Raw genomic sequence first — 26,327 nt, forward strand, 5'->3', positions numbered from 1 at the left:
CAGATCTGCTTCCGGGTCAGAAGAGGCCAGACAGCGACATGGGGAAGATGGCGGCAGCCGTGGGCTCTGTAGCGACGCTGGCGGCAGAGCCAGGGGAGGACGCCTTTCGGAAGCTTTTCCGCTTCTACCGGCAGAGTCGCCCTGGGACCGCAGACCTGGGAGCGGTCATTGACTTCTCGGCACCCCGCGGCTCGGGGCCTGGTGCCCGCAAGGTACGGACAGAGGAGCATCCCGGGTCCCCGGTCGCCTCGCCTCGCTTCTTGGAGGGGCTTCAGGGTCCCCCTCACCTCTTTTCGCTGCCAGACTGTTATTGAGTAATTCCCGCTCTCCATGGGCGCGGAGTTTAAGTGTCCACGAAGCGTCACACTTCGGCGGTGAAGAGCTGCGCTGCGGTTCCTCCACGCGGCCATTCCTGGCTGCGGCCTCAATGCTTGGGAATTGTTGTATTCCTAACATTAACTGTCCATTTGCATCTCTACTTCGGTTTGTGTAAAAACGCATAAATTGTATTCATAGATGTTAGGATAGCGCTCTGCAGCTTGGTGGGGAGGGGGGGGGGAGAAAACAATTACCTGAGTAGTCCCAGAACTGAAGGGATCGATGTTGTTAAACCATTGTCCACAAAACTGCTCCCTGTCGTCCCTGGGCCCTTTAGCAAGAAGGCGTTGAACGATTGAGATGATCTCTCCACGTTTGAAAATAAAGGGCAAACGAATCCAAACACTATCCATTGTTTCTACCTTCCCCCGTGGAATAAGAAAGGCAATCTAAAGGAGGACAGAGGGTACAGGGAGAATCACAAATGTACTATAATGCGTAATTTCTTTACAGTCGCTGTCGCACTGAGGATCCCTGATCCTTTAATTTGGCCTTAGTGTTGTCCACAGATGGCTGCATGCAGAATTCTTTCTAAGCTTATATATAGCCCGCAATAAAATCGGAATGCTATCGTAGCACCATATTTGTCTAGAACTCAGCTTCTTAGGAACTTCGTATGTTTACAGAAGTGGTCTTAGAGTTGTCAAAATAGCATACAGAAAGTCACGTCTCTAAGAATAATATACATGGGTCAGATCCTCATTCAGCTCCTTTTGCCCATATTTTGCTGCAATACTTAAATACTTTTAGAATGGGGGTGCCTGCGTTGCTCATTTGGTTAAGTTTCTGACTCCATTTCAGCTCAGGTTATGATCTCAAGGTAGTGAGATCGAGTGCCACGTCAGGCTCCACAATGAGCCTATGGAGCCTGCCTAAGAGTCCCTCCTTCTCTACCCACCCTGCTGTGCTTGCCTGTTCTCTCTCTTTCTATCTCTCTCTCTCAAAAATACTTTCAGAATGTAAGCCTCTGAGGAGATGATTGTGTCTAGCACAGTATCTTAAACAGTAAGCACTCAATAAATACATTATCCATTCAGTACATAAAAATTTGGATATTTAGGAGCACCTGGGTGGCTCAGTTGGTTAAGCCTCTGCCTTTGGCTCAGGTCATGAGCCCCCAGCATTCAGACTATCTACTCGGCAGGGAGTCTGCTTCTTCCTCTCACTCTTCACTGTGCTCTCCCTCTCTTTCTCAAATAAGTAAGGATTCAATCTTAAAACAGAACAAAACAAAACCTTGGGATGTTTCGTTCCTCAACTCAAAACAGATTGAAAGTAGCAAACCAGAGAAGAAAGTTGCTATAAGAGCAACTAATGAGCAATGAAGAAAGTGATAGCTAACAGACAAGAGTGGAAGGAGGGCTTTTTTTTAAAGACTCAGAGGTTTGTTTCAACTTAGCATGGAGAATAGGTCCACAAATTTAACTTCAGATATGAGGGTGTTGCTGAATTACAGTGCATCACTAAGTATGGTCTATTTGAAAGATCATTATAAAGTGTTTGAAATAAAAACATCTTATCAGTACCTGGAACAATTGGCTGGTGAGGTCTCTCAGAACATTCCAGATAACCATTTTATTACAGAGACTGGTAATAATAGACCAGCCACTAGTTGCTATTTTTTTCTGGAAATCTCTACACTTGGTGAAGTTGATAGGATAAGAGATCATATCATTTTGGAAGAGAACATCTGATGTATTCTAAGGCAAGCCAGACTCTTAAGTTTGTTACTAATGGAGGAATAAAGGGTTTTGTTTTCTGAATGTCCTTACTTTAGTGACTGAATATTGGATGCCTTAACCAATTTAATGAGCCATCCATCCGTAAGATGCTCTTATATGCAAAGAAAACTTCATGGGCCCTGGAAAAACTTAATTTCTCAGTGATTAACAAAGGCAAAAGCTCTGAGTTTCAGTTTGAAGTTTCATCTAAAAGAATAAACATGCTTTTAGCAAACAGGGTTTCCAGTTTTACTGAAACAGTTATTCTGTCTGGTTGGAGCACTCTCTTCATTCTCTAAACCTCCCCTGCCTGATGCTCCTCACAAGTCTGTTAAAACACCAACTGTATACAAGTGCCTCTGAAGCGTTATTGTTGGACCGAATTGAGGTCAACAGAATTTTCACTGAGAATATTTCAGTACATCTCTCACAATTTAGAGCCTTAGAAGAAATCCACAAAGGTGTGGTGTCATACAAAATGGTAGTCTTGAAGGTCAAAATCAGCCTGCTTCTCCTACTGCTTCATTTTGTATTGCTTTCTAATATTTGTTAGTATATAGATGACAAAACTGAGGCTCTAAGAAGTCAAGTGACTTGGGACACCTAGGTGGTTCAGTTGGTTAAGATCTGCCTTCAGCTCGGGTCATGATTCCAGGGTCTGGGATCAAGCCCCATGTTGGGCTCTCTGTTCAACAGGGAGCCTGCTTCTCTCTCTTCCTCTGCCTGCTGCTGCCTCTGCCTCTGCTCTATCAAATAAATAAATAAATAATCTTTAAAAAAAAAAAAAAAAAGTTAATTGACCTACCTAAGTGTTACCTCAAGTAAGTGGTAGAACTAAGTTTAGGAGCCCAAACTTAGGACTCCTAATTTTTCCTTATACCAGAAATATCTTTAGAAGTTCGAGATTATCAGATCTGACTTGCAAAAGAGCTTTAGCCCTCCAACTTCTCTTTCCTTTCTGCCAGGTGGTTAGATCTCAGCTGAGTGTGTCTTCTGTCAGTGACCACGATGCACATAGAGCAGGACTTCAGCCAGTCAGCAAGTGGCAAGCTTATGGACTCCAAGGCTATCCTGGTGAGTGCAGCTGACCTCAGAAGACAAAATCAGATAATCATTTGTCTAATTTCAGGAGAGGAGTTGTAAGCAGGTAAATAGACAAGGAGGAAAACTGAACACAAAAATATTTCACTCCCAAACTCCTTCTAAATCTGCCTCATCTAAGATGTCCATTTATTTAGAATTCCCAAAGGTTAGAACAGGAGTCAGTAGTGCCTACCTTAAGTGCAGAAAGTGACACACCAGGTACAAATCAAAAATTATCACATTGATTCTGGGCTCCCTGCCACAATTCCAAACAGCTACTCTGGCAGAAGAACCACTTTGAATGACGGAACAATTCATAATAGTCGCTCTAATCACAAAATCTCTATGTTTTTGTGTGGCAAAAAAAAGAAAACAACCTAAAAATTGTTGCTATTATTAAGGCTGAGCTTTTGAAAAGAACATTAATGAGTTAATGCGATCAAAAGCCCTAATAAACTAAATCATTTAGCATTTTGCACTTCAGTAATATTGGGTAGCTCACATTACACATCTAGAAACTAACATAATGAAAGATGGGTAATGCTTTTAATCTTTTTTTGAGTAAACTCTGCCCCCAATATGGGGCTCAGTCTCACACCCCAGATCAAGAGTCGCATACTCCTGACTGAGCCAGCCAAACGCCCCTAATCTTTTTTTTTTTCTTTTAGGATCATGGGGCCATTGTAGATTAATTATTATGAACTATTTAGAAAATGCACAGCGTCTGGGTGGCTTAGTCGGTTAAGTGGCTTCCTTTGGCTCAGGTCATGATCCCGGGGTCCTGGGATCCAGACCTGCATCAGACTCCCTGCACAGCGGGGAGCTTGCTTCTCCCTCTGACCTCCCCCCACCTCATGCTCTCGCTCTCTCAAATAAATTGATTAAATAGAAAATACAGAAATACCTTATGTGATCAAATAAGCTTTTATCTGTCATCCTTTTTCATGGAGAGGACATAAAGTTAACACTGTATTTGTGATTTCAAAGATTAAAAGCAAGAAAAATGCCTAAAAAATACCAGTTTTCATTATGCCATGGGCCAGGTCTGTGTCACAGCTCTTAATAATTATGAACACTGATATATTTGTTAACAGTATAGGATGGCATAACAGTATCCGTACTTCCCTAAAAGGCCTCGTACACTTCAATTCTTCATGAAAGAAGAGCCAGATGATGGCTTTAATGTATGAAAGTGTGGCTCGCCATGAATTTGGGTGAATGAGGAGCGTGCATCACCAGTAGTCTTATATGTACCTTTTGTTCTTGAAGGCTGCCCTTGACATTTCAGGCCTACCTCCTGTTTTCAAGGCCTTGTTTCTCTCTTGCTATGCCCTCTTCTCTTAACAAATTGTTTAAGACTACAAAGCTATCAACCCTACTTCGGTTTATCTATTGTCCAAATAATTGTATTGATTTTGAGGTTTTCTGGGATTTCACACTTAAGTCACATTTTGTGAGTTGGTACCTCACTAGAGGTACCCTCAGAGACTTCATTCTGTCTTCCCTGACATTTGAAGCTGCATTTAGTAGAAGTCCGATGTCCAGAACGTGGGAAATGACCGTCTCTGATTCAGACTTGATCAGAGGGATTGTGTGAACTTCTGCTTGTTGTGAAGGAATCTGAGTAACCACAACCTGTCCTTTTAAGAATGTGCAGGAAGTCATGGGTCAAAAGAAGAGTAAATCTGAGAGGGAACCTGACAGCATCCAACATTTGAAAGGTTGTCATACCACAAAGGGATGAGAGCAGTAGGTACTAGTAGTAAAGGCCTAGGTTCTGACACGAGGCTACCTGGGTTCAAGTCATGGTTCTACCATCCACTATATGACCTTGGGCAAGTTTCTTAATCTTTCTTGGCCTTGGTTTTCTGATAGGTAAAATGTGTATAAAAAGGTGCTCACTTTGTAAGGTTATTGTGAAGATTAAATGTGAGTACACTGTGAAGTACTTAAGCCCATGCATGGCACATAGTAAATGATTGGTCAATGAGAGAAAGCTAGAGGTATTTTTGAAGAATGTGAAACTAATTTAGGGGTTGCTCTGTGTGTCCAAACCTAAGATCAATGCATGAAAATTAAAAGGAGACAAATTTTAATTCAGTAAAAGAAAGCAACAGTCGTCTAGAGTGAACTGTCTAAAAGGTATTCATTTTCCTTTTACTGGGTAAGCAGTAGTCTTCCTTTAATCTGATATTTTACGGAATGTTATAATCTTTATTTTGTGAAGTAATGCTGTTGGTGGGTAAGTTGGGGGTTTTCATATCTTTTTTTTTTCTCTCTCTCTCTCAGAATATTGACAGTCCTGTCATACTCTAAAGTTACTTGGAGAATTTTGCTGGTGCATGAAGTGCAGAAGTAGCCTCCACTCAGAAACAAATGTTCTCTCTCCTGTCCTCCAGTTTTAGAGGAAGAGGAACACCTTCTGTTGAAAGCCAGTGCCTTCACCTTCTTGATTCCACCTTCTTTCACCCCTTCCAGCGTTTAAGACCTTGCTCTGCTCCTTTCCTCTCTTCCATTTTCCACCAGTTCCAATCACTGCTGGTTCTTCTGCATTATCTGTAAGCATGCGTAGGCCTGTCCCAACCCTAAAAACCATAAACTCTCCCCTTAAATTCTTTATTCTTCCATGCCTGCTCTTCAACTTTTTGTTTCCTTTTATAGCCAGGTTTCTGCAAGGCATTATCCGATAAAGGCGGTCTCTGCTGTTCAGTCACCAGGGGCTTCACTGAGGACAGTTTTTCATCTCTAATTCTTAAGAAAGTACATAGCATATGTTCGTTGAGTGTTTAAAGAATGGATCCTTTGCCTGCATAGGATTCCAGTTAAATATTGTTATTCCTCTTGGACACAGGAGAAGAATGACGTTAGACTACTGTCAAGGTCACAGAATCCTTTTCCACACACGTGCTGTAGGTATTTGCATCATGCCGTCCTGAGTGGATGTACTCCACAGCGTCTATCTTCCCTGTTTCGTCCATCAGATTTCAGTCACAGGCAGAAATCACACCAGTTTATTTTAACTAAGGGAATTTAATGTAAGAATTATTAGCCAGATACTAGAAGACAGAAAAGGCCGGGAGGGGGGCCACTGAGCGCTCACAAAGGTAGTAATTGCAGGAAGCAGCTACCACCTTTATAAATGATAAATACCGGGGCGCCTGGGTGGCTCAGTGGGTTAAAGCCTCTGCCTTCGACTCAGGTCATGATCTCAGGGTCCTGGGATCGAGCCCCACATCGGGCTCTCTGCTTGGCGGGGAGCCTGCTTCCCCCACTCTCTCTGCCTGCCTCTCGGCCTACTTGTGATCTCTCTCTCTCTCTCTCTGTCCAATAAATAAATAAAATCTTTTTTTAAAAATGATAAATACCTGGTACAGATTTGAGGGGTGACTTGTGGCGTGAGCAGTTCTAAGTTTGCCTTGGGGTAGCACAGCAGATACTTGTGGAATATTTGTTTCTCTTGAGAATTTCTTTATTTCTTCCCTTCCTCTAAAATCAGAGAATAGGAATGAGAACATTTGCTTATGAATGTGGAAGCCACAAAGCATGAGCAAAGGGGGAGAGGGAATAAATAATACGGTAGTGTGTATAAGGATGTCATCGAAAACAAGTTATATCAATAACTGATGGAGAATTTTCTCCTCTCCTTTTCCCCACCTGTCCTTTTGTATAGGATTTATTTTTATCCCAAACCCCTTCCTCCCAGGTTACCAGTGGCACTGGGTGAAGCAGTGCCTTAAGTTATATTCCCAGAAACCAAATGTGTGTAACCTGGACAAGCACATGACCCAGGAAGAGACTCAGGACCTGTGGGAACAGAGCAAAGAGTTTCTGAGGTAAGTGTTCATATTCAGCTCAGCACCCTGCACATCTTTAGAGGACCTCTAGAACAATGCAGTGAAAGTAACTGAACTGTATTTTTTCCTTGTTTCCAGGCAGAAGCAGCACAGTTACATTCTTTCCCCTGGGAACATTTGGACAGATGCTTTGACGGTTACATTAAATTGAGATCCATTTTAAGTATTTCCTTATCATAGCTCAGATCTTGAGTTTATCCTCATTAATCATCAACTGGTCCAGCTTCAGCCCTTTTTCTACTTAAAGTGAGCTCCAGGGGCACGTGGCTGGCTCAGGTGATAGACCACAAAACTTACATGTCAGGGTTGTGAATTCGAGCCCCACATTGCATGTGGAGATTACTTAAAAAAATAAGATGTTTTTAAAAAGTGAACTGTGAGTTCCTTTGAAGACTTGTACCCTGGAAGAAATTAACACCAAAACCTCTTTATTTCTACCCTCCTAGATGAAGTCACCGCTACTTGCAGTTTTATAATCAGTTGTTCCTCATGAGAACTAATGTTTGCACCTTAATGTTGAATCAACCTTTATTCATTCACAAATACATAATTGTTTTGAAGTCAGGTGCCCCATCGTTCCACAGAAATTTATTGAGGATTAATTGTATACAGGCATGATGCTAAGCACTGGAGATACAAAGATTCTCAGGACACTTTCCTTGTACTCAGGAGGGCATAGTCTATGGCAGGAACTCAATGTCAACAGGAATAATTATAGCAGAGCTTAGAAAGTGTCAGAATAGGTGTTTAGAAAAATGCTGTGGGGGGCCAGAGAGAGACATAATTCCTCTAGGCAGAAGAAGGTATCAAGGAAGAAAAAGTTATTTTTTAATTGTGTCTATTATTCTCTTTCTACGACCACCTGGGTTCTCATCCCAGGTCTGCCACTTACTAGGTATGTAAATTTGAGCAAGTTTCTTAACCTTTCTGTGCCTCATAGTAGTCCTTCCCTCATTTAACAGTGTGAGGATTAAACAGGGTAATATACGAGAAATCTTCGGAGCAGCCCATTAAAACCCCTGCTCTGGCTTTGTGTCTTCTCTTTGGACTTAGGATCTCTAATGGTTCAGTTTTCAGAAACTGTGTCATACTGATTCCAACAGGGGAAATAGAAGAGTTCTTTTAGTTGCAAGAGGAAAGGAAAACTAAAATTCTTTGGTTTTCTTTTGAAGCCTTCTTGGTCTGCAGGTAATGAGAAAGGCAGGAGCAGTGGGAAACACGCTCTGTAAAGCTATTGGTGATGTCTTCTTTAGAACTGAGAGTGAAGTATAGGAAGATCATGGTTGAGTGCAGTTTGTTAGAGAGCTAGAGTTTGAGGTTAAACCAGCCTGTGTTTTCAAGTAATTGATTTTATTCCTTCTGACAAACTGCAGAAATCCCAGTTATCATCTTCCGCGATAATTCAGATGAATCTCCTTAATAAATCATTGTAAACAGTGGTGAGGGTCTTTTTGGGGGTTTTGGGTTTTTTTTTGTCTTGCCAATTAGTAAAAATTAAAAATGTGGTGGTCCTACCTTCTGTTGTCAAGGGTTGGAAGAAAGTGATAGGCTCAGACATTGTTGGTGGCATTGAAAATTGATTGGGACCCTAGTTCTTCTGTCACTATGTGATACGTGTTTTGATCTCCTTATCTTGGGAACAAAGGGATTGGACTGGATAAGACATTTCAGGTCGTTGGATCATGGTTGGAGTCACCTGGACAGTACATGCCAGCTGTCCCCACTTTTCCAGAGCAGCTCAGAAAGGGAGAGGGCCTGTCATTGAAGAAGATTCCCTAGAAATTCTGATTATTGACCATAATATCCACACTGAGGACTGCTGAGCCAGAGGACCTCTAAGGATCCTTTCCATTTTAACTTTTTAGTGTTCTGTGGTCAAGGAAGAAGAAACTTTTAAGTAGGAAATGAAGAAGAAATATTTGAACTTAGAGGGGAAAATAAGTCTATTCACAAAATTAGGGCACCTTAGTTCTGTGAGTGCATAGGATCGCTGGAGCCTTCACAAGATCTCAGTAGTTAGGTGTAAGCATCTTCCCTACAGCATTGTTCGTAATGGGTGGGGGATGAGAAGCATGCTAAGTGTTTGTCAGCAAGAGACCAGATAAATCAAGAGTGACATACCCCAGCAATAGAATGCAGCCACAACACAGCCATTCAAAAATCCTAAATCCAACTCTAGCAAATATAGGAAGGCTACCACCATAGTAAAATCAATTTTCAGCATCTCGTCATGGCCGCCTCAGTCTGAGCCACCATCATTGACTGCAGTAGCCTCCTAGCCCGTCTCCCTGTGTCTGTTCTCATGCCTCTTCAGTCTTTCTTCTTTTTAAGATTTTATTTATTTGTAAGAGAAAGCATGTGCACATACATGAGCTGGGTGGAGGAGGCAGCAGGCAGAGGGACAAGCAGACTCCCCACTTGGCAGGGAGCCTGATGTAGGGCTCTGTCGTAGGGCCCCAATGAGCCAAAGTCAGATGCTTAACTGACCAAACCACTCAGGCGCCCCTCTTCAGTCTGTATGGAAATCCCTGCACTTCTCTTAGAGTTTCTCATCTTCAGTACTGCAGTTCAGTTCTGATGTCATCATCCAGAATCGACAAGGACATCACAAGTTGAGGGCTAGGTCTCCAGGGTCTCCAGCCAAGCCAGTCTCACTTAGGACACCAGGCACAAGCTTGGGAGATCCCAAGTTACCCACACTTCTGACCAACTGGTTTCAAATTCAGGGGAGCTCCCATGACCCTCTCAGGTTCATAACTCACTAGAACAACTCAAAGAATTTAAGAAAGAAATTCAAGTATATAATCATACTTATGTTTATAGTTTTATTATAAAAGATACGAGTCAGGACCGTCCCAATGAGGAAAATGTAGGGCGATGTTTGGGAGGGTCCTGACTGCAGAGCTTCCATGTCCTCTTTCCATGGAGTCAGGAAGTGTCACCTTCCCAGGAAGCTCTCCCAAACCCAGTATTCAGTTTTTTTGCAGGTTTCACTACCTAAGCATGTTTGATTGAATTATTAGTCACATGATTTTACTCCACGTTTCTAGCCCCCAGCCCAGCCTCTGAGGTTTAGCTAATCACTTGACTGAAAGCCTCCATCCCTCTAATCACATGGTTGGGCTTCCTAGCCTGACAGACTCATATCCTGAGTCATCTCCTTAGCATAAACTTAGCTGTGGCATAGGGCCCACTGTGAATAACAAAGATACTCCTTTATTTCTCCAAGAAATTCAAGGATTTAAAACCTCCTTCCCAAGAGCCAGGGACAAAGGCCAGTGAAAATTCATTAATGCAACTCCATCACTCTTAGAATAAAATCAAAAGTCTTTACCATGGCCTGCAAAGACCTTGGTGATCCATCCCCCAGCCACCTCCAGTTTCATCTCCGACCAGTCCTTTCATTGATTCTGCTCTAGCTGTAGCAGCCTCCGTGCTTTCCCTTCAACACATCAGACAAGCTGAGATTCGTTGTACAGGCTGTTCCTTCTACCTGGAAAACTCTTCCCTTAGGTAATCAGGGACTTGCTTCCTTTAAGTCTGGGTTTTATCATCTTATGAGAGATGATTCCCTTATCATTAAATTAAAAATAGTCCCCCATTTTCCCTCACTCTTCATCCCCTTGCCCTCCGTTTTTACTCTTCAGTGCACAATAATTACCAAATATTTGTGGAACTAATAAGTGGATCCTATCGTACCTTTTGAATTTTGTGAATGTATCAACTATTCAAAAATAACTCCTTAAAGAATATGACGAGGGACGCCTGGGTGGCTCAGTTGGTTAAGCGGCTGCTTGCGGCTCAGGTCATGATCCCGGCGTTCTAGGATCGAGTCCCACATCGGGCTCCTTGCTTGGCAGGGTGCCTGCTTCTCCCTCTGCCTCTGCCTGCCATTCTGTCGCTTCTCTCTCTATGACAAATAAATAAATAAAAATCTTAAAAAAAAAAAAAAAGAAGATGACGAGGAGAAATTAATTTCAATAAAGCAACTTTGCTTTATCTATTCCATAAGTTAGCTTATGAAATGTTTTGCATCCATTTTTGTATATGTGGAAATTTTTTGCATTAATATCCTCAGTGTGGAAGCAGAATTAATCTCTTCCCCTTTTCTACTCCTTTAAGACTTTGTTTATGAAACTATTATAAGCACTTGTTAGAGTGGATCCAGTCATGGGGCCCTTCTCCCTCCCACTGCCTGCCAGGCCCCTCCTCTGCCCCAGACCTTGAAGTCTTTGTAACCTCAGTGCCAACCACAGTTCTTTGTATATATTAGAAACTGCTTTTTAAATATTACTTTAACTAAATTGATAACCCCCTCCATTAGGTTGATGAAAACATGCTGAATTTGAGAAGGATCAATTAAAGACTATATAGTACCTTTTCATCTTATTTTCATTACTGAATAATGTACATTTGTGTTTTAGGAAATACTTGATGCTAAAACAGATATGAAGATTAAAATTAACTCCCTGCCTTTGAGGAAGGGACAGTTAAAGGAAGAATTCAGGTACTGACATACAGAATTTGTAGGTGAATAGAAGTCGCAAAGTGCTGTGGTGGCACAGTGGAGGGACAGACTGAAACTAGAACAGATTTCCCTGAAGAAGTGAGGTTAAACTGTGTGTGCAAAAGCAAGTCAGAAAAATCTGCTGTACAGAGAAGAGAGTAGGAGAGGAAAGAGCATTTCAGTAGAGAAAATTGTATGGCCAGAGGCACAGCCATGAAGGATGGGGAGGGTAGTGCCCCCTATGGGAAAAGGAAGGGAGGTAAGATGGGAAAGGTAAGAACTGGATTATTAGGGAGGTTGCGTGCCTTTTAGCAAAGGACTTTGTCCTATGAATCCCTATGGGGATTCATCAGGATTAATCAGATTTTTCACTTTAGAAAAGTAACTTTTTTTTTTTAAGATTTTATTTATTTATTTGATAGAGATCACAAGCAGGCAGAGAGGCAGGCAGAGAGAGAGGAGAAGCAGGCTCCCTGCTGAGCAGAGAGCCCAATGTGGGGCTTGATCCTAGGACCCCGGGATCATGACCTGAGCCAAAGGCAGAGGCATAACCCACTGAGCCATCCAGGCGCCCCAAGAAAGGTAACATTTTTAAAGATTTTATGTATTTGAGAGAGAGAGGGAAAGAGAGCACAAACCAGGGGAGCGGCAGAGGGAGAGAGAAGCAGAAGCAGTCTCCCTGTTGATTCCAGGACCACAGGATCATGACCTGAGCTGAAGGCAGACGCTTAACCAACCAAGCCACCCAGGCGCCCTTAGAATGGCAATTCTTTTTTTTTTTTTTTTTTTTTTTTAAGTTTTTATTTATTTATTTGACAGACAATGATCACAAGTAGGCAGAGAGGCAGGCAGAGACAGAGGGAGAAGCAGGCTCCCCACTGAGCAGAGAGCCCAATGCGGGGCTTGGTCCCAGGACCCTGGGATCATGACCTGAGCTGAAGGCAGAGGCCCAACCCACTGAGCCACCCAGGCGCCCCTAGAATGGCAATTCTTGACAGTGAGGAATATGGACAGAAAATACAGTTGTTGCAAAAAGCACAATTAAGAATTTAGCTTATTAATAGAAAAGACATTGTCAACAAGGCCTGGTGACCAAGAGATTATGAGAAGTGGGAGACAAGAAGTTAAGGATTATCCGCAGATTTCTCTGTAGCACTTACAGGGTAAAACTGAATTTTTTGGTGAAGGGTTTTTTTCCCAGTTTTATTGACATAATTGACATACAGTATTATATTAGTTCAAGGTGTATAATGATTTGGTATGTAAATATTGCAAAATAATTATCTAGGTAAGTTAAGTCACCTCACGTAGTTACAAAATTTTTTCTCGTGATGAGAACTTTTAAGATTTACTCTTTTAGCAAATACACAATACAGTTTTTTTAACTGTAGTCATCATGCTGTACATTAGATCCTCAGAACTCACTTATCCATACCCGACCACCCTCACTTTTGGCAGCTTTTAGTCTTTTCTGTTTCTGCAAGTTTTAGATTTTTTAGATACCACATGTAAGTAGGATCATACAGTGTTTGTCTTTCCCTCACTAACATTTCACTTAGTACAATGCCCTGAAGATTCATGTTATCACAAATGATAGGATTTCCTTTTTTATGGCTGAATAGTATTCATTTATGTGTGGTGTATCGTGTTTTCTTTATCCATTCATCCCATCAATGGACACTCAGGTTGTTTCTTTGTCTTAGCTGCTGTAATTATTTATGTAAAACTCTGGAAGTCTCTCTAAAAGTTAAAATAGGATTACCAGAGGATGCAGCAATTTCACTTCTGGGAAAAAAAATCAGTCTCTCAAAAAAATATTTGCAACTCCGTGCTCATTGTACCATTATATACTAAGATTTTTAATGGAAATAGGTTTGGAAGAAGAGAAGGAGCAGAGACAAAATTCTTAGTGTAGTTTGGGGATTAATGTTTTTGGAAATGCCTGTTGAAGTAGCCAGGCAAAGATGTCCAGTATGCCTTTGGAAATACGGAACTGAGCTTTGGAGTGAAGTCAGAGAGAGGGAGATCTGTCAGTTACATGTAAAGACCATAGTAAAGCTGGGTGTGCAGCTGGCTCAGTCAGTAGGCAACTCTTGATCTTGGGATCGTTGAGTTTGAGCCTCACTCTGGGTATAGAGATTACGTAAAGAAATAAAACTTTAAAAAAATGATTGAAAAAACAAATATCTGTAATGGGGCTTTTAAGGCTTTTTACCATAAACAATCTTAGACATTTTCTGCCCTGAGTAAGTACTGTTGCTTTCATAATGATTCACTAACGTCCCTTGAAGCAAGGAAGGGAAGGAATTCCCAGTGCTTAGTTACGACACTCAAACTAACACTGCACGAAGAGTGGACGAGCAGGGCAGTTCATTTCCATGCAGTTAGGGTGCATTTGAAAGCAGCACTAGAGGACATGATTGCTGAGAGAAATACCAGCACTTACATAAAGCACTTATCCATGACAGAAAGTGAGCAAACTGCTGTGTAGGCACATTGACCAGAGGAGAAGGTGGCCAGCTCACCCATCCATCCTCCTCCTACCAGTGCTTGGAGCTGCAGCAGGGGCAGGGAGCGTGGTATGTTTCTGTTTGCAGTGAGAACCCATAATCAGGGTCATACTTGCTTAAAAACATTCTTCTGGATAATTGGATAAAGATTTAAAGTTAGGTACCGACATATCCCTTGCATTCCTTAGAGCAGATATGGCAGCTCTTTTGGCACTGAGCCTTCCTGGCCTCCTTTTAGACAAGTCAAGTTTAAAAAGAGAACAGCCCACCTCTCCGCACCCCCCCCTTATTCATCTCTCAGTATTTCCTGCTTGAAAATCATCTGGGCATGCGTTAAATTTGGTTTTGGCCTTAAACTATTCAATGTTCAATACTGAGTTTTTTGGAATCTTGGTTACCCAAAACCCACAGGGACCAGAATGGTCCCTAAGTAGTGCTGAGACAGGAAGTGACTAGTGTTAGCCTGTCCTACTGTCACATGTGGAAGGCCAATCTTATAATTATTGTTACTTTCCTACCAGAAATTCCATACAAAGAAAGGAAATTGTGTTCTCAGAGGCTATGAAATGAAGGGTGGAATCTTAAACCTACCTGGGTTTGACACATTACACAAAACGTGTGTATGTGTATAAAATCATCCTCAGATGGTGTAATCAATGATCACAGCTCTTCTTTTACTACACAAGTCTTTAAGTGTTTTTCCTTTTTGTTAGGTGGCCTAGACTTAATGCTTTTACACCCTTACACTAGCCCCCCTCAATAATACAAGGCAAAGCCCAAAGCCTTCCTTATAGTGATACAGTTAAGGTAGAAAAGAGATGTGCTTTTGGTTTTCTGAAAGAACAGATTTTAAAAGGTATAATATAGGATGTTTCTATTCGTGCTCAATTATTACTATGATTTTGATGATTTTATTGTTAACAATACCATAAAACTGTGTTAATCGTAATAGCGTATGCCCTGTCCTGAGGAACATTAGACTGACTCTTGATGGAAAAGCAGCTTGGTGATACTATATTGAATGTCTAAAATGCCATCGCCTTCTGAATTATTTTTAGTTATTTATTTATTTATGTTAGGGCTGGTGGTAGAGGTGAGGGACAGAGGGAGAGGGAAGGAGAGAATCTAAAGCAGGCTCCATGCTCAGTGTGAAGCCCGACGCGAGGCTTGATCCCACAACCCTGAGATCATGACTTGAACCGAAATTAAGAACAGATCCTTAACTGACTGAGCTACTCAGGTGCCCCCTGAATTATTTTTAGAGCTGCATTCTTTTACCTTTATTAGTTTAGATCAATCTAATTTTGATATAATAGCATGAGCTTTTCATCAAGAATAAAACGATCCTTTATTGATCTAGAAAGGTGGAAGGTATCTTGTTTTTTAATTTTGGCTAGCATAGTGTTTCTCAAAGTGTGTTCCCTCGTTCAGCAGCATCCCTCTCTCTTGGGAACTTATTAGAAATACAGATTCTTTGTCTCTATCCTAGACCTGCTGAATTAGAATTTATAGGCCTGGGCCCAGCCATTTGGGTTTTAACAAGCCCTCTCGGTGATTCCCCTGAGCATTAAAATTTGGAAACCACTTGGCAGAAACTAAGTGGGCTATGCACTGTTAACCACAGTATTCTCAGGAGTCCAGAGATGAGAGGACATTCTTATTTTTCTATCTCAAGGCTACTAAAATAGATTATGTTCTCCAGAGGGGATCATTAGGGAGTTTTTTTATTTGTATCTTTATCTGAAGAAACATTGGTAGAACCCATGTTGTGTTAGTAATTATGCATTCCTTTCCCCTCCACCCCCCAGTTTTTAGTTTTTACACATAGAAAATAAAATAATGAATGGTGGTTCTACATGGTAACTGTTCACATCAGCTAGTTGCAGTCACTGGCCATGCATATATATTGTTCCCCTGAACTGCTAATCATAACCTGTCTTCTCTTGTGCCAGGGATCCCCAAGAGCACACCCAGTTTTGATGATACACTGGGAGGGGTCAGCACATATCTGTCCTTGTGGATAAGACTTAACTCTAATTCAAAGAATACAAACCAAAAAGGTGAAGGGAAGAGACACATTGAGCAAAGTCCTGGGAAAACCAGGCTCAAGCCTCCAGGGTTTTCTCCCAGTGAAGTCACACAAGGTGTACTTAATTCCCCCCAATAGTAAGTTGTGACAACATGCATGAATTGTTGTCCACCAGGGAAACTTAGTCCCCAGGTTCTTACTGGGGGCTGGTCCCATAGTCTCTATGTGACACAAACCAAATTCCAGGCTCCCAGAAGGAAAACAGCTGTTTAACAAAACCATACTGTTTTGCACAAAATTTAGGCATAGTGAGTAGCAGTTCTGGGAATGGTGTGAACCTCCCCAGAGTCCAAGTTCCAGATGCCTGCCAACAACCAACCTTGTAAACAGGCCTTTCAGAGGCTCTGCCTTTTTTCTACACCACTCTCAATCAATCAGTATTTTTTCCCATTCCTTTTTAGCTACTGGCCTTGATGTATATCTGTGTCACAGTGTCCTTAGACTGTAAACTTTGTGAGGACAGATAGCATCTATTTTGTAAACTCTTTCAAACATCAAGGTGAGTGCCACTTGCAGTCTGAGCCTCTAATAAACCCTTTGCTTCTGCCTAGGTGGTACGCCAGTATTGCCCACTGCTCCACTCTGTTTAAATGATGGCCATTCTTCAATGCCACGTTCAAGTCCCAACTCTGCCATAAGGACTTAACTAATTAGACAGCTTTTTCTTAATTCCAGTGGCCCTCAAAGTCTCATGTTCTACAGTTTAGTACAAATTTTATACTGCCTTGAAGTTTCCTTTGATTTTTTTCTTATACTTACCTGTCATCTCTTGTCAAAATGTAAACTCCTTAAAGCAGTCTAATCTTTTCTTTTTTAAACAGTAGTGGTTCTTGAACCAAAAAAAATTGTTTGATTACTGATGTAAATTGCATAGGAGAAACAAACCCTAAAATTATTAGGCCTGGCATTCTTGTATTTTTAGATATTTAGAGGTAAATCAAAGAAGCTTCTTCCTCTAGAAAAGGAGTAGTTAATCCCATGGATTTGATCAGACAGGATATAATTGCAAAAAGGGCACCTCTCTGTTTTACAGAAGCTTCCTGTGTTTGAACAAGGGGATGTCAGAAACCAGATCAATTACAGTGGTCCTTAATTGTTAGCTAAGCCTCAATTATCTAAGCTATGTTAGACAGGGTTGAAGAAGTCATGTTTTAAACCAGTTATTTTTTATTGTATACAATGTATATTTTGCCAAACTTTTTCCCCCAACCTATAATTCTGGGAAGCTACCATCGTTATAAACATAGTGATAACTATAATTAATTATACGTCACTTTCAGCAAACCGAATTGTTCAGTTGTTCTGTTAGCCAAATTTTCGATTACCTGTAGTGCCCTTGGTCCCATTTCCAATGGACGGGTAAAGATATTTCTGTGTTGTTCTTATCTTATCATTACTGAGATGCTGGAAACTTGCCATTTAAAATTGATCCCATTCAGCAGAGGTTTTAGAACCAAGGACTAAAAATTAGAAATGCTAACATGGGGGCGCCTGGGTGGCTTGATTGGTTAAGCATCTGCCTTTGGCACAGGTCATGAACATGGAGTCCCAGGATCAAGCCCCACATTGGGCTCCCTGCTCGGTGGGGAGACTGCTTCTCCCTCTCCCTCTGCCCCACCCCTGCCTGTGCTCGCTCTCTCTCTCTCTCTCTCTCTGACAAATAAATAAACAAAATCTTTAAAAAATAATAATAAAATTGATCCCATTCAGCAGAGGATTTAGAACCAAGGACTAAGAAGTGCTAACGTGGGGACATCTGGGTGGCTCAGTCGGTTGAGTGCCTGACTCTTGATCTTGACTTAGGTCCTGATCTCAGGGTCCTGAGATTGAGCCCTGGCCCAGCTCCCTGCTGAGCAGGGAGTCTGCTTGGGATTCTTTCCTTCTACCCCTCCCCCTTGTCGTCGCCACCCCCCCACACCACAGCATACATGCACTCTCTCTCTCTCAAACCAATAAATCTTAAAAAAAAAAAGAAGAAGAAGAGGAAGAAGAAACAAATGCTAACATGTTTTTTAGTGTTACATATTTGGGTCAACTCCTTTGTCTGTTCTCACTTCCCCTCTCAAGGTCTTTGCTAACAGCTTATACCAAGGAATACCAAATTCCATGCATGCAAAGGGCTGTTGGCTGCCATTTGAGGTGAATAAATCCTCTTTTGTCCCCAATCTTCACAGGAACAAAGAAGTGAATAAACGGAGACCCCGAAGCTTACTAGAGAAGTTGCGCTGGGTGACTCTAGGCTACCATTACAACTGGGACAGTAAGGTACGCAGAGTTCTTGCAAATTCCATTGTCTTCATTTTTAAACTCCTTAAGCTCAGTAGTTGGATATGTTCCTGGGCAAACCTGTACACTGTCAGATTATCCATTGATGGAAGGATCTCTTTCATTTATCTCTTAAAATCCTCTTGATAACAGTATCCCAAGAAGAATGAATAATTTCCCCCAAGAGAAAATTCATATGCCCTTACGTCATATTATTTCATCAGACGTCATTGGTGCTTTCTCTTAAGTACATTTCAAGGGTACAGATTTTTCTTTACTGCATTCAAGAGCAATTCTCAATTAAAACCTTTATTTCCATTATTGTTTAATATCTGTTTGGAGTAAAAGGAACTCCATATGCTTCTGGTGTTCTCCATCAACTCAAAAAAGGCATCTTTGCCTGCTGTATAAGGTCTGAGCAATACACAGATAGGAAAGAATGTCCTTCAGCTAACAAAGTCTGGTGTTTTCTTGAGGTAGAGTTTCTTCATTCCCGACCTCCATGTTTCCAAAAGTACCTCCTTTATCATGGGCAATTTAGTGCCTCTTTTCTCCATTAGATGTTCGCCACCAAATAGAAGGACTCATTCTGAGAATAAACTGAATAAAGAGATTGGTATAGACCATCTTCCTGCTAACTAGTAACTTTCTAAAAGCTCCATAGTTTCAATCAAATCAGCCTATTAGCAATTACATTAACTGCTCAAAATAATGATAAATGTTGCTTGGAAATGTTCATGACATAATTCTTACTTTCACTGATGCAGATTCAGTGGAAGACTGGATATCTCTGTTTGGGGAAATAGCCAGGTGATTCTCTCTGGGTTAGCCAGCCCGGGTTTGAACCTGGCGTTCCATAGTGTGTACCTCATAAAGGGGTTGGGGTGGAGGGGTGGCGAGCGTCAAAGGTGTAATGCCTGCGTCGTGATTGCAGCAGTGCCTGCTTGTTCTGAGCAGTTAAGTGCATTAACACAATACATGTTAGCTGATTGTTTTTTATGATGTTATATTTATTGCTGATGCTGCTATTCCCCAAGGACTTCTCACTTAATAAGAAAAATGTGGAGTGAGAAACTATCAGAAACTGAGTGACTCAACAGCAAAAAGTGAAAGAGAAGTAAGAAGACAAGTGCACAGACAGTTGGGGGTAGGGTTGAAAGCCCACAGAGGTAACCTAGTGCTAGAACAGTAGCTCTGACCATTTGATTTTTTTTTTTAAGATTTTATTTATTTGTTTGACAGATCACAAGTAGGCAGAGAGGCAGGCAGAGAGAGGAAGAAGCAGGCTCCCTGCTGAGCACAGAGCCCAATGTGGGGCTCTATCCCAGGACCCTGGGATCATGACCTGAGACAAAGGCAGAGGCTTAACCCACTGAGCCACCCACGTGCCCCTCTGACCAGTTGATCTTGTGAGGGATTGAAACTTAAAAGGGTAGAGGAAAAACCTTATAGTTCTCTGGTTTGGGGAAATTAAATGGGAACTCTTCTTATGTGCACTTAAGGAAAAAGAAGAAAACATAAAACACAGAAATTCCAAATGAAGAGGCTTGGCCATCCATTAAAGACCTTCTACAAAAGTCTTCCTTAATGTGAAGTTAAAGGTCACTTCTGGCCAAAGTTCTTTCCAGAGGTGTGCCTCTGTTGCTACAGCTGGGATACGTCTGTACCCTGGGATATGTCAGGGTGCTAGTGGAGAGGTGAGACAGAAGTGGGTCTGCTAATCTGCTTTGAGGTTGTTGGGCAGAGAGAGACATGAGAACAGCAGCAAAACAAAGGAGGGGCATCGGCCCGCTGTGGGCTTACGAAGCAGAGCAGCCCTTGTCCTTGTCTGCCGAGGAGACTGCCACCTTGTTCTGAGCTGCTGGGTTTTGTAGAGAGTGTTCTGCCCTTTGATTGGTTTTGTTCTATTTAAGAGAAAAGGAGTATTGTGATCTTTACATGCTACAAATAATTCAGAAAGGTAAATGTTGGAAATTACTTCCATATTAAGGTTCTGTCTTGACCATGGTGTAAGGTAGTTTCAGTTCAGAAGTTTTGAACATGTCATCCCATCAGACTGACCAGTGAAGCTGGCAGCATGCCATGTTGTGGGCTGGGGGCTCAAAACCAAAGTGGCAATTGTATTAGAATTGCTTGCTTGCTTTCCTTTTTTTTTTTAAATAAGCTTTGTATTTTCGGATAGTTCTGAATTTGCTGAAAGGATTGTACAGAGTTCCCATATACCCGACACCTAGTTATCCCTGTTAGCATCTTTACATTATTATGGTACCTTTGTCTCAATTAGTGGACCAATGGTAATGCATTATTACAGTGGTTAAGTCCATATTTCATTCATATTTTCTTAGCGTTCATTCAGTTTTCTTAGTTTTGTTTTTTTTTTTAAGATTTTGTTTATTTGGCAGACAGATCACAAGTAGGCAGGGAAGCAGGCGGAGGGGAGCAGAGAGCCCGATGCGGGGCTCAATCCCAGGACCCCGAGATCATGACCGGAGCTGAAGGTAGAGGCTTAACCCACTGAGCCATCCAGGCGCCCCAGTTTTCTTAGTTTTTCATTGTTGTCCTTTTTCTGTTCCAGGATGCACATCACATTTGGTCATCATGTGCCTCTTGGCAGTGACAGTTTTGAGTCACTTTTTTGTCCTATGAAAATGATCCTATTTGGGATTAAAGTATACCGGAGAGAGATATAGTAATTGCTTCACGTGTAGACTCCATGCAGCGGGGGGGCTTGTCTGATTTAGCACTGTGCGGCATGGTGCCTGCCGTGTCCTAGGTGCTCACTGTTTTGAACATCTCATTAGATTACTGGATGCCTCAAAAACAGATGGATAAATCATGCTATGTTAGGATTACATATAAGTTAGATCATTTTAAAGTGGTAATTAATCTTATGCCACAGTTTCGTATTTTCCTGAGATCATTGTTTATTTTTCTTATTTTCCCTACTTTTATCAAAGAAATACTCAGCCGATCATTATACACCTTTCCCTTCTGACCTGGCTTTCCTCTCAGAGCAAGTAGCTGCAGCCTGTGGATTTCAGGGTTTCCGAGCCGAGGCAGGTATCCTGAATTACTACAGATTGGACTCCACACTGGGAATTCACGTAGATAGATCTGAACTAGATCACTCCAAACCCCTGCTGTCTTTCAGGTAAGCTGGTTCTAGGGATTTGGGATTACCTTCTGCCACTTCATTCCTTATTCAAAAGCATTTCTAAACTTAACTAAATAAATAAAAACATAGGACTTTAAGAAATGGTTGGACTCTACAGTCTTTTACTTCTGGGTGTCTTAACAATGTTGTCATAAGTAAAATTAACCTCGTCCTTAAGAGTAGTAACCAAATTACAGTTAATGTTTGTGTTTAAGATGCATGGAGTCTACCTTTTGTATTGGAAGGTATCATCAGTGTGTGTGGAAGGCCATAAGGCAAAACAAGCAACCTTTTCAGAATAAGGAAGAGAAAAGCATGGAGGCCTGACTAGTTTACTCTCTTGACTCCCTAGACATAAGTTTAAATTGGGCAAAGTGCTACAGCTGTATCCTACAAAGAAAGTGCCTGAACGGTGTCCTTTATTAATTGCCTTATCTTTAAAATGCACAGGCTGGAAGCTCAGTCAGTTAAGTGTCTGCCTTCAGCTCAGGATCCCAGGGTTCTGGGATCGAGCCCCACATCGGGCTCCCCGCTCTGTGAGGAGTCAGATTCTCCCTCTCCCTCTACCCCTGCAAATGTGCTCTCTTTCTCGCTCACTCTCAAATAAATAAATAAAATCTTTTAAAAAAGTGAACAGGCATGATAAATATAGAAAAGGACTCAATTTATTGGGAGGCTTAAATCTTAAAGATGCATCACTAAAACTTACATGGGTAATAGTAAAACTAAATTTTTAATCTGCTTATTTAAGCGCTTCAGATTTTATGTTATAGCAGTCTTGTGGGCTCTGCTAAGTTTAAGCAGCAGATCATGGGTTGGTCACTTACAGACTCAAGCTGGAAGAGAAGGCTCTTAACACAGATTAAAAAGGATGTGAGAGCAGTAGGTGTTGAGCTGAAATATGCAAAGAATGCAGTTGGCAGTAACTTTCCCAGCCTTGGTTAGTAACAGAAACTTACTGTTGTGTGTTCTTTTACTTATTTTTTTATAGCTTCGGACAGTCTGCCATCTTTCTCCTGGGTGGCCTCAAAAGAGATGAGGTGCCCACAGCGATGTTCATGCACAGCGGTGACATCATGGTAATGTCAGGTTTCAGCCGCCTGTTGAATCATGCAGTCCCAAGGGTCCTTCCAAGTCCTCAGGGGGAGAGCCTGCCGTGCTGCCTAGAGACTCCTCTGCCCACCGTCCTCCCCAGAGACTCCGTGGTAGAACCCTGCTCCGAGGAGGACTGGCAGGTGTGCACCAGCTACTTGAAGACTGCTCGTGTGAACATGACTGTCCGACAGGTACTGGCCACAGACCAGGACTTCCCTGTGGAACCCATGGAGGAGAAGAAGAGAGACATCACCACAGAAGGTTTCTGCCACTTGGATGACGAGAATTGCCAAGTAAAACGAGTGAAGTTAAACCCTGACAGCTGAGACTTGGGGAGCCCGTTCTTTTCCTCAGGCAGGTCTCACAGTAGATGACCATGCTTTCTTGTATTGCCATAGACTTTAACATCAAGACAAGCCAAAAACAGAGACAGGGAAAAACTCATCATGGATCACAGTGTTGCCTTGGAACCCATCCTAAAGAGTAAAGCAGCTAGCCACTTCGCTCAGAGATGTGTTGGACATGGGCCAGTCTGGTTAGATGTCAGTTCTGTTGTACGTGAGAAGTCCAAGAAGCAGCCAGAACAGCCTTCCCAGCCTCTGCCGTTACCTCTGAGAGAGGCAGAAGTGAGTTGCCATGTTATTGGAGCCTTAAATACCTCAAATTTTATTAATGGGAAACCTGACACCCTTCCTGCTACCCCTTCTAATGATTTGTGATAAAATCATGGTCCCCGGAACCAGTCAGTAGGCTCCTCCTCCTTCTTGCAGCCACCCAGTGATCTTTTCTTCCGTCTTCTCTGGCCTTCACAGAAAAATCCTATACACATGAAGACAATGGAACTAGAAACCTCGTCTCCTAGGAAAGAAATTAATCACAGCTCTCTCTTACCTAAAAGATAAAATATATATAAAGCCACAGGAAGAGGAGTGGTAGTTTCTCCAGATTTCCTTTAGGTCTAAACTCTTCCTGTTGGCTTTTTAATGCAGTTTTAATTGTTCGACTAAAAAAGCCCCAAGGGTGTTCTGTAACTGTTTTCTCCATGAATAAAACTCTCTCTTTTAAATTAAAGATCTGTATCTGTCTTCGAGGGTTAGCGAATCTGGGATTAGTTTTCTTTTTCCTGCTTTTACTTGCTGCGTCGTTCATGCTGTTGAAGCCCTCTAGCTGGTTCTGCCCTGTACCATCCCGCTCTGCCCTAAGTATTCTCTGTGATTATCTCACAGGAGAGAATATTCTTTGATATTCTAGTCACTGCTATCTTTTGTGATTGTGGGCAGCTTGGGAAATGCATGAAGCACCAAGTTTTAATATTTGTACCCCCACCAGCTCGAGTCACCATACCCTTAGGTGAGCTGCTTTACATGTCTCTGGGCCTCAGTTTCCTCATCCATGACATGAAGATAGTATTGACTCCCAACTTCCATTTCAGTTGATAATGGGAATTTAGTGCTCCTTTCTAGAAACATGGTGTCGGTATTTTATTACTGCATGGACCCGAGACATCGCCTTTTGTCAGTGTGAACGACTGTCTAGAAGCCACTTGGATACCTGCTGCTTGGACAAGACTTCCTGAGTCTGCGTGTCTCTGTCCTCCCTTTTTTCTTCTTAGGAACATTGTATATGGAGTTTATATTTTGATACTTGTTTTTTAAGAATTATAAATTAATACATTCATCCCTTACACCTAAATAACCTCAAAATTAGTGTATGGTGGAAAATTTTTATGTAATTAAAGTATTTTAAGTAATTTTAAATTACTAAAATCACCACTGGAAAAATCCCTTTTGTTTTCCCTTAGTGTACATCGTTCAGGACCCACTGAAAATCCACATCTGTTGTTTAGCAATCTAGTAGGTCAGCCCATTCTTCAGCATCAGAATAGTTTGCTCTTGAGTTAGTTGAGTATCAGACGAAGGTGCTAACTTGTGTTTTGAAACAATGTGGTTCCGAAAAAGTACATACTCAGACTCTAAACTCAAACCCCACAAAGTGAGATGTGTGCTATGAGAAGCCTGTGGGAATGGTCCTGCCAAGAGAAATGCAGATCCCAGTCTCCCAGCCCACACTCCCTCGAGAGATGTGCTGATTGGGACGGTGAGGAAAATTATTGACACCATTAAGTTCTCTAAGTTTTATTTATTTTTGTGAGGCACCTATCGTTGAAGCTCTATAATGCGACTCTATTTTCACAGTAAGCAGAAAAGGAGGCAATTGAAGAAAAAGGGAAAAATTGGTGATTTTTTCCACATTTCCGTGAGGATGATCCCTCCCCCAGGTTTGGTTGGTTTTAGTTGTCCACCAGACATTCTCCAAGTCAGGAGATGACAAGTGCTGACCAACCTCCTGCATGTGTACTGCCCACGGACTAAGAACAGCTTCTACGTTTCTAAGCGGCTGGAGAGAAAAAGTCAGGAGTTGGAATAGTATTTTGTAACACCTGAAAATGAGAAGAAAGCCAAATTCCTGCAACCGTAAGTCAAGTCCTATGAGAACAGTCACGCTCGTTTAGAGATGACCTGGGGCTGTTCCCCGCAAAGGACAGAGTTGAGCGGTGGCAGTAGACTCCGCAGGGCCTGAGGGAGGGAGCCAGCCTCGAGCAGAGTGTTGGTGGATGCGAGAAAGGAAGCTGGACCCTGAGACAGGAACCTGAAGCCAGGGGGAGGAGCCAAGGGAAGATCTTTTTTTCCCTTTATTATTTTATACTGAATAGATGCTCAGTACGAGGTAGGATATGCACTGTAGAGTCACAGTGTTCGGCCTGGGGAAACCAATACTCAGATGACACACTGCCGGTGGGGATGTGGTGGCAGTCCCAGGTTCCGTCCCCTTGTCCTCCCAGAAGTGGTGTCGTTTGATGACAGACTGTATGGTCGTCCTAATTCTGTTTTTGAATGTGTACCCTTCAACCCACTCACTCACTTCTAGGAGATGAGTCAAAAGGAGTCATTAGAGCTGTCCACAAGACTTTGCTGTAAGAATGTAACAGTGGAGTCCTAAATAAGCTTGATTTTCAGCAGCAGGGAGTTGGTTGGCGGAGTTCATGTGTTCATTTGGAAAGTGGTTATCGAGCACTGTTTTCTATCAAGAGGCCCTGGTCTTTGCAAAAAGTGACCTGCCTTTGTGGTTCTATCCTAGTGACTGTGACATCACCATACAAGGGAAATCTGTAGCCATTTAAAGTTAAGTTTTGGAAGAACAGGTAAAGATATGAGAAAATACTCATACTATAATAAGAAAAGTCTGTCATGAAACTGTGTAATCTTGTAAAGAATGTTTACATGCTTTTTTTTTTTTAACTCCAAGGATAGGCATATAGCAAAACATGAATGATGGTGGGACTATAGTTGATGTTTAGTTGTTCTTTTTCTGTATTTCTGAGTTTCCCCCCAACATTGAAAATCTTTTGAAATCTTTCTCTTTTAAAGAATAAATGTTCATGGGTTTGGGGGGTCTTGGTTTTGTGTGTGTGTGTGTGTTTTTTCCTTAAGAAATACTCTGACTTGGTAATTCTGCCTCTACCTGAAATCTGTCAATCTCCAAATCCAGGAACATCAACATGGTCTAACAAAAGAGGCTTCTTTGAGGAAAAATTTTATGTAATAAAATACTATATGGCAGGGCGCCTGGGTGGCTCAGTCATTAAGCATCTTCCTTTAGCTCAGGTCATG

General features: G+C 41.9%; 1 protein-coding gene across 3 annotated transcripts; it reads left to right on the forward strand.

The window, feature by feature from the left end:
• The first annotated feature begins 1 nt into the window (after window position 1).
• Window positions 2-26,111, forward strand: ALKBH1 (alkB homolog 1, histone H2A dioxygenase). Of its 3 annotated transcripts, none has more exons than XM_032344807.1 (6): window positions 2-212; window positions 3,065-3,173; window positions 6,853-7,015; window positions 18,317-18,407; window positions 21,365-21,558; window positions 22,553-26,111. In XM_032344807.1, the coding sequence occupies exons 1-6, from the start codon at window positions 39-41 to the stop codon at window positions 22,980-22,982; spliced, it is 1,161 nt and encodes a 386-aa protein (XP_032200698.1). In that variant the 5' UTR covers window positions 2-38; the 3' UTR covers window positions 22,983-26,111. The 3 variants fall into 3 exon arrangements, with proteins under 3 accessions (XP_032200698.1, XP_032200699.1, XP_032200700.1); XM_032344808.1 differs by having other exon boundaries at window positions 6,886-7,015; XM_032344809.1 differs by lacking the exons at window positions 2-212; window positions 3,065-3,173 and adding an exon at window positions 4,034-6,095 and having other exon boundaries at window positions 6,886-7,015.
• The last annotated feature ends 216 nt before the right edge of the window (window positions 26,112-26,327 follow it).

Source organism: Mustela erminea, chromosome 5 (genome assembly GCF_009829155.1).
Source record: "Mustela erminea isolate mMusErm1 chromosome 5, mMusErm1.Pri, whole genome shotgun sequence".
Taxonomy (NCBI): Eukaryota; Metazoa; Chordata; class Mammalia; order Carnivora; family Mustelidae; genus Mustela; species Mustela erminea.